The sequence below is a fragment of the Zea mays genome, chromosome 9, assembly GCF_902167145.1.
Source record: "Zea mays cultivar B73 chromosome 9, Zm-B73-REFERENCE-NAM-5.0, whole genome shotgun sequence".
Lineage (NCBI taxonomy): Eukaryota > Viridiplantae > Streptophyta > Magnoliopsida > Poales > Poaceae > Zea > Zea mays.
This window is the reverse complement of record NC_050104.1, coordinates 53,693,134-53,701,785: the sequence shown is the minus strand read 5'-3', so window position 1 is coordinate 53,701,785 and position 8,652 is coordinate 53,693,134. Positions and strand designations below refer to the sequence as shown.

The 8,652-nt window shown below is 45.3% G+C and overlaps 1 protein-coding gene across 8 annotated transcripts; it reads left to right on the top strand.

Moving 5' to 3' along the window:
- Positions 1 to 2,213: 2,213 nt before the first annotated feature.
- Positions 2,214 to 7,574, top strand: LOC103638397 (cactin). Of its 8 annotated transcripts, none has more exons than XR_004852652.1 (8): positions 2,214 to 2,994; positions 3,095 to 3,287; positions 4,830 to 6,145; positions 6,406 to 6,477; positions 6,597 to 6,659; positions 6,771 to 6,894; positions 7,000 to 7,114; positions 7,196 to 7,574. XR_004852652.1 is itself a non-coding variant. In XM_008661331.2 (3 exons), the coding sequence occupies exons 1-3, from the start codon at positions 6,872 to 6,874 to the stop codon at positions 7,363 to 7,365; spliced, it is 312 nt and encodes a 103-aa protein (XP_008659553.1). In that variant the 5' UTR covers positions 6,666 to 6,871; the 3' UTR covers positions 7,366 to 7,574. The 8 variants fall into 8 exon arrangements, 1 of the variants encoding a protein (XP_008659553.1); XR_004852651.1 differs by having other exon boundaries at positions 2,403 to 2,994; positions 4,830 to 4,908; positions 6,049 to 6,145; positions 6,780 to 7,114; XR_558753.2 differs by having other exon boundaries at positions 2,403 to 2,994; positions 3,095 to 4,908; positions 6,049 to 6,145; positions 6,780 to 6,894; positions 6,996 to 7,114.
- The last annotated feature ends 1,078 nt before the right edge of the window (positions 7,575 to 8,652 follow it).

The window sequence follows — 8,652 nt, the reverse complement described above, 5'->3', positions numbered from 1 at the left end:
ATGGAGCCTGACGACCGCCTGGCGCTTCTGCGCAGCTCCCTGACGATCCTTGTCCATCACTGCCGACACAACAGCAGCAATATTCCGCCCGTAAGGAAACACTCTCCAATCACGAACCATGCGAGATGTAAAAAGGTCTTCGCCGGCCGCGTGGGGGATAGGAACATTCTTAGGCCACCAACCCCCGATAACCCTCAGCATCTGCGCCGAAGACTCCCGGAGCTCGGGCGAAGACATCCTTCCCCCTGGGGCCGCGCATGTCCTCATCAATTCCCTAGCAAAACCATCGGAAACCCCCAGTCCTCCCGTAGCAATACCTAGCTTCCTCTTCTTAGAGGATGGGGCGGCCGCCGGCGCGGGGTCGTCTCCAGTCTCTGCCGCCGGCTTCTTCCCGCGACGATCCACATCGTCTTGCCCGGGATAACCGCCATACGGTAGACGGTTCAACTCGAAGACCCTGTTCAAGCGGTCATTAGACCCGCGCATATCCCAGCTACGCTGGCCCTCTGTCTTTGGCACGTACCGACCAACGATCCGCACCGCCCCATCCTCCGCCTCACGCACAAAGGCGGCCGGATCGCAGCTATGCAGATCCAGTGCGAAGGCGGGACTTCGCACCAGCTTCCCACCATGGGAAGGCATCTGGCGAGGGCATACTTCGCCCAGCGCCCAGCCATGCGCCAAAGGCCACACCCCGTACGCCACAAACTCCTCAACCAAATCGCGCCCGCTGCTCAGGCCGGCCGCGCACCGAAGGGCCCCTTCGCTTGCATCCTCCTCCGCCACTTCAAACTGCGGGTAGGCTGAGTAATAATGCGAGCACATCTCGGCCACGGGAAGCCCCGGATGGTCTTCGACTGTGCCCTCCGCAACGTAGAACCAAAACTCATGCCAGTTGCCCCATTTATTGCGGGCGCAAGGAACCAACTCAACTACCTCCATCGTGGTCTTGCCGGTCTTCGGCATAAATGTACAGGACCCAAACTGAGCAACCTTATTTCCGATCATCCTTTTCTGCCAGTGCAGGCAATAGTACTTCGCGAAGACTTCGACCGATGGCTATCCGCCGTACGAAGTCGTCGCCCAGACGTATTTTGACAGAGCCACCATGGCATTCGGAGTCAGCTGGTGGATCTGGACGTTAAATCTGCGCAAGACTTCTTCCACGAATCGGTGCGCAGGCAGGTGAAGACCAGCGGCAAAGAACGCCTCAAAGACAACCAACTCGCCTTTTGGCTCGGGGACCTCCTCCGTCCCCGGGACACGAGCGACTCCGCCGCCAAAGTAACCAAGCTGCTGCATGTCTTGCACGCGGACCGAGGACATCCGCGACACACCGAAATCCATCGTATCGCCGGCGCGCAACTCCTCTACCGCCACAGTGCTCAGCGTCTCCTCAGACGACGCGTCGGCCGGCGGCGTAGCGGCAGCAGAAGAAGAAGAGGTCGGCATCACTACGTACCATTGGTGGCGGCGGGCGGTCTGCATCACACGGGCCAGATCTCCGGCGAACAAGAGCAAGGAGGGCAGACGAGCAGCAAGAGGTTTGAGAGGGCAGTTAGGGTTTTCGCGGAGCACGGAACGATAAAGTTCAAAACGCGCCGCCCCCCGTCCCCTTTTATACACAGGGCGCGGCGCTTCGGGAAACTCGCAATCCAACAGTACGGCGTCAATCAACGGTCATGTTAAAAACCCCCGTGGAACCACTTCGAGCGAGGGCAGCGTCTCCGCCATCTAGCGACGTCTTCGGCACCAGGTGACTTAGTCGAACTGATCCCTCAGAGGGCAAATGTTGGGGCGAAGGCGAAGACGCCACCCTTCGCTCGAGGCCTTCGTCGTACTCGCTGCACCAACGGTGACAAGACAACGGGCAGACTTACCCTTCGCCTCATACGCCGCCGGATGAAGACCCACGACGAGGTCGTCTCATCCTGCGACCTCGTCCAGAGTGGAGGCCCGCGTGTGATCCGGCCCATTCACTACAAAAAACTGATAAATGTTCGTGGGTTTTGTTAAGAACGTGGGCACCGACGTTCTTACATTAGTTAAGTTCATGGGTTTTTTAAAAAACGTGAGTACCCACGTTCTTAAATTAAATTCGTGGGCCCTATTTAAAACCGTCGAACTTAACATATTAGGAACGTGAGTACCCACTTTCTTAACTTAAATACGTGGGCCGCGTGGACACCGTCGAACTTAGCCCAAAAAACCTAAATCCCCTAACCCGGCGCGTCTCTCTTGCTCTCCTTTCCCGCTTCCCACCAGCTCGCGCCGCCCGCCGGCTCACGCGCCCCGCCGCCACCAGCCCGCGCGCCCCGCGCCGCCACCACGCGCCCCACCGCTGCCAGCCCGCGCGCCCCGCGCCGCCAGCCCATGCCTCCACCCCGCGCGCTGCCCCGCAAGCCGCGCCGCGCTGCCCGCTCGCACCTACCATTCTGGACGAACTCATCCGTGGATACGCCGCGCTCGTCGGCGTGGTCCCCTCCATGAAGGCCTTCTCGTCCTTCCCGGACTCCATGTCTCACCACCTCCCGCGCCACCGCTCCTCCGTCCACGACTCGCTCTTCTCCTTCCGCATCCCCGACCCGTCCTCCCCACGCCGCGCCTTCCTCTACGGCTTCGTCTTCAACCGCCAGCGCCAGGATGAGCGACTCCCCCGCGATGGCGAGCAGAAGTCCGTAGTCATCCTCTCCCACGCCCCCTACTCCTCGCTCTTCAGCCTGCTGCTGCAGATCCTCGGCCCGCTCTGCTTTGACTTTGGCCCTTCCGCACTGGCCATGGTGGCGTCGCACGTTGCTGTGTGGCCGGCGCCAGGTCACCCAATGGAGCTTCCAATTGACAGTGCCGCGCTGCGCGTGCACCTCCCGCCTGCGCTGCTGCCTGCCAACCCCTCGCGTGCACTTCCCGCCTGCAGTTCATCAATGGTTTGGCAGCTAGAGGTTTACGGAAGTTTTTGTCCAAAAGGATGAGGTCCAATAGGTTGGACCTATATAGGTAAGCTAATTGTTTTTATTTGTGAAGAAATTTGTTAGGTGTCTTCTTTGAATTACTGGCATAATAATGAAGCATGATGTGCGTTCCTCATATTTAACAGGAGATTTCTCGAAGGCCCCAATTTTATGCCTTGGTTCCGGCAAAGACGTGCTGCTGCGGAGCAAGAACAGCAGAGGCTCTGGAGGCAGGCTCGCATGAATGTTGACATTGAAAAACTAATGTCAAATATGTCCGAAATAGAGAGGATTGATTCTTTTGATGCTGTTGAGCGTTATCTTCTCAGAGAGATGGAGGTAACTTTCTTAGTCACATGTTTCCTTAAAAAATCTGACCTACTCCCTCCGTCCACATGATTTAGTCGTTTTGGGTTTGTCCTAAGTCGATTATTGTCAACTTTGACCGGTTATATCGGATGTTTCATAAGACTTTACAACATAAAAGCAAAGTTACTAGATTCTTCATGACTTGAACTACCATAATATGTAATTCTTTTAGTTCAAAATAATTTAATCTTGTATATATTGTTGGTCAAAGCTAAAATAGTTTGACTTAGGATAAACTTAAAACGACTAAATCATGTGGACGGAGGGAGTACTAAGTTTTGCAATTTTTTAACATGTCAGCATTACATTACTAAGGCATTTATTCAGCAAGTGAGGTGCGCAACCTTAAGTTTGATCACCCGGACAAGTTCTGTGTTCTGATAAATATAATGTCAAGAATAGTTCAGAATGCAACATATATCAAATAACGTAGGAAAAAATTGCATATATTTTTGTTGATGAACTTGTCACCGAAGACTGCAAACTTATCCTAACATGAAACATAAATAAGACTTAACTGTATGATTCTAGACTTTCTTTTGTTGAGACTGCTTAAGTTGGAGTTAGACTCAAGTACTAAGAAATATACTTTTCCACAATAATTCATATAGCATGAATACTTATTACTATGTTTTAGAAGGTTAATATTTTACCAATCCGGAGCTAATAAAAGCAATGTTAACTACCTCTTTGTTTGAACACCATGTTGGGTAATGTTTGAATGACTATTCTACTGTACAGGATTACATGACTATATATTAATCATAGGTTCTGTTTTTTATTATTCTATATTGCCAATAGAGGAATACTGTATTTTCTAAAATCTTGTAGTGGCCTTCATCGGTATCATCAATAAAGTAACAAAAAATGATGTTCCTTATGGATAATGGTTGATAAGCTAAAAACTGTAATCTGTGCACAAATATTTCTGGACTAACTAATTCCCAATATATGTTCTCTGATCCAAAGTCTGTTAATTTTCTGACTTCACAGGTTCACATTGATGGTTTATAGCTTAGCTTTTAGCCATTCACCATCTTGGACTTTATAACCATCTGGCAGTTATTGATCTATCACTGCCTTACTACATGTTACCTATCTGGCAGTTATTGATCTATCACTGCCTTACTACATGTTACCTATCTGGCAATTATGAGATGCCTATTCTTTTCATATGTAAATCCTAAAATATTCGAATCCATTTTATATGTAAATCCTAAAATTTTCGAATCCAAAGCCACCAATTACAATATTATGTACTGAAATTATACCTTTTACTTATGTGTCACTCTGCATTTTTTTAAGATTCAAAAAATGCCTTCCTTATTTTATACACGGTTAAACACCAACCTTCATGATTCACTGGATCTTCTTAGTATTATCTCTAACAAAAAAAATAAAGTTCTTTCCCCACAAATGCAAATATAGGTATTAACTTATTGATTTTAAATTGGTTATTAAATGTCTGGCATGGATCTCCTCCCTGCTCACGGGCCTCACCGTCCTCAATAGCGAGTGTAGCCTCAAACTTCGCACCAACACACTCGACAAGCTTGATGGCGACCCCTACGTCAACATCCGCATGGGCAAGGTCATGTAATTTCTATCTTAATTTCAATAGTGATTTTAGCAGATGGAAATTTTAAAATTTTGGCAGTGAGTATGCAACACTTCCAAGAAATGCATAATGTATTAATGTGGGGCTGTGGGTGTTGGAACGTGCGTGTTGACTAGCTTTGATTAGCTTGTCGATATACATACTTAGCCATCTATTTTTTCTTCTCCTTTCAAATGCTATGCTATTGCTACTGTTGTTGGAGTGTACAATTTAACTTGATATATGATTTAATAGATGCTTTGTGTGCATAAATCGTCTACAGTTACCATCTGCACTTTTTAGCCATGTTTGAGAGATGTGATGGAGTTTGGATTTCACTTAAAAATGCAGGTCCAGTTGATGTTTAATGTGCCTGAACTGCAGTTGCAGTCATAAAGCTCAAACAATCTTGAGCATTTGGTTTTACATTATATTCTCTGGTTTCTGTTTTTGTGATTTGTGTTCTGATGATGCAAACACTTCCATTTTTATGTTACTCATGCACAAGATTTCCTGCACAACCAACTGTCTTTTGAATTCTTTTTGTTATTTGATCCAGGGAGTGGACACAATCAGGCTCTTGCGCAATTATCCCCTGAATTTACTACCTGTAGTTTCGAAATGGACTTACCCAAAAAATATTTGCACTAAGAATATTTATGTTTGTTTAGTTGGTCTGGACAAACCACAAGATCAGTTTAAGCATTGCTTCCAAATGCCATTAAATATTTATCTTGACTGAAAATTCGCACACAAGAATAGTAATATTCTATGACCAAGTGACTGTAGTATGAAGAAGCATGTGTCATTTTCCTGATTAATTTAGCTGGTTCAACTCTGTTGGGTCCCAAGTCTTGGCCAGAACTTGATGTAATTAAACTTCTTTAGAAAATTGAGTACCTTTCTATGTGGATTTACATATCCCTTTGCCTTATAGTTTGGCATATTATTGCACTTCATGTTGACACACTTCTGATAGCATGTTTACCTTGGGATAAGGTTTCTAATGTTTGCCAATATTGCCAAGTAAAATAAAATGTCAGTGGCTTGAACACCCAGATTATTTGCTACCTTCCTTTTGCATTACCACTATAATTTTCAAAGAAGGATGCTCTCTATCTTGTCTCTTTACAGGTTTGTGTGGCGAAAGAAGATAGAGCGTGATGTATCTCAGGGACAGAAGGTGAACATTTCTGTTAAATCTGAGAAGAAGAAACAACAAGAAAGAATGGTACTATGAAACACTATATCTATTTCCATTGTTTATTAGTTGGAACAAAGCATATCATAGTCTTCTAACCTACTTCCAATGAATTAATAAGGTTCATAGCATCATATGTATTATTTTATTTTCATCTATGCTTTTGTACTGTAGTGCACTGTACGCTTTGCTACCCAGAAAGCTTGTTATTTGGTCTTCTTCAAAAAGAAAGTTGAAGATTATGCTTTTCTTGCAGCGCCTAATCGTTATAGTTGCTCTATCAAATGTAGGCTGAAATAGAAAAGGTTAAGAAAAGAAGAGAAGAAAGAGCTATTGAAAAGGCACAACATGAAGAGGAAATGGTTTGTATTTGACAATCATAATCTCTTTTATAATAATTTCGTAAGTTTATGTCTACCATTTATTACATTCAGATATTTTTTGCATTTGGAATTAAATACATATATTTGCCATTTTGAAGACATTGCTAGCTAGAGAAAGAGCACGTGCCGAGTTTCAAGACTGGGAGAAGAAAGAGGAAGAGGTCAATATCTTAAAATCTGACGAACACCATTCAATTTGTGTTGGAGTTAATATAGAATTGTTATTTATCTACCATTTCTCATTTTGGAGTGCTGTTTCATTTTGACCAAAGCAAGGTCAGGTCTGAGATCAGGTTGCGGGAGGGGCGTACAAAGCCTATTGATGTTCTCCTAAAGAATCTTAATTTCTCAGATGAATTTGACATTGAATTAAATGAGCCCTATCTGGTGTTCAAGGTGAGCATCATTTGCTCATCCTTATCTAAGTGTAAGTCGACTGAAAAAAGCGCTGTCCCTGCAGCACCCTACCTGTGTAATTTTCTGTATGTTTTTTGAAGACAGCTGTTGTATATTCTGACACCATCGCACAGTACATCAAATGCATTTTATAACTTAGCAGTTCCTGAAATATGTGTATTTTGCAATAAACTGGAGGATGAGATGCACGAGGATGAAGGTTTACCTCCTTTTCTTATTACTCAATCAACTATGTTTCCAAGATACTGAAGTGATTTCTGATATTATGTTTTATTTGTAGATGATAAACGATATTCACCTGAGCCTATACCTCAACAGACAGATAACCAATTTGAAGAGGAAGATGGATCCTTTTCTCCACAGCTAATGCATGGCAACGAAGATGAAGATGCAATTGATCCTGAAGAAGACAAAGCTGAGCTGGTAGAGTTCTATGTTTCTATTTTCTAATAATATTAGTTTAGAAACATGATTGGAAGTTCAGAACTGTAATAGTTATTCGTTCAAGTGCAGTTAACTGAGTAGTTTAATTGTCAAGTACAGATTGTTAGTAAGTGGACTCCAAATTATGCAACAAAAGGCTTACTTTTCTCCACAGCTTTTGCAGTCCTCCCTGTGTGTCTTACCCTAAGAGAGGACATTGATTCATTTAGATCTTACTTTTGATGGCAATGCTCCTTATGGTGGCTTAAATTTGAGGGCTTTCATTTCTGTATTGTATGTGATATTCTGTGTTGCATGTGATTTTATGTTTATCTAATTTTTCATTTCTGTAATTTTTATTTTTTTCTGGAAAAGGGATAAGAACGTGGGTACCCACGTTCTTAAAGTTAAGAACGTGGGTACCGTCGAACTTAATGTGCACCCCACGTAGACCCACGCAGGCCACATAAGTTCGACGGCCACGCGTCCCCGTCGAACTTAACAGTAAGAACGTGGGTACCGTCGAACTTACTTCTCTAAATTCGACGGTCCCCGTCGAACTTAAAAACGCACGTTCTTAATGTTAAGTTCGACGGTACCCACGTTCTTAATGTTAAGTTCGACGGTACCCACGTTTTTAAAGTTAAGAACGTGGGGGCCGTCGAACTTACTTCTCTAAGTTCGTCCAAAAATCGCCGTCGGCTATATTCGTCGGTACACCCACGTTCTTACGGTAAGTTCGACGGCTTATTACATTAAGTTCGACGGTTTGTCACCCACGTTCTTTAACCAGTTTCTTGTAGTGATTGTAACAGGCCCTGCGTGGCCGTTGCGCGTTACGGGCCTAATTTGTAAAGGCCTCCCTGTAATTACGGTCTGTAACCCCGCTTTATGGGAATATTCCAGGGATAACCTAGGTGTCTGAGGGCACATGCGTCCTTAACACGGGACGCTGGGCACCCGGACACCTATAAATACCCCCGCACAGTGCCCTTGAGAGGCTAGATTAACAGAACTATTGCCATCTCGTGCGAAAACCCTTTTTACATCACATCACACCCCAGTTGGATCACCTTGCACCTGAGAGCAAGTTCCAACACCAGGGTCTTGAGCCTGTTGTACGTTTGCGTTGGCTCCTCTCCCCTGATCATTGCGAACCTTCCCAGTTCTACTTCCACCAACTCCATCTTGGTGATCATGGTGGCGTCGTTCCCCTCATGAGAAATCTTGAGGGTGTCCCAAATTTGCTTGGCGTTATCCAAGTCGCTCACCTTGTGGTACTCGTCCCTGCAAAAGGATGCTAGCAAAACAGTG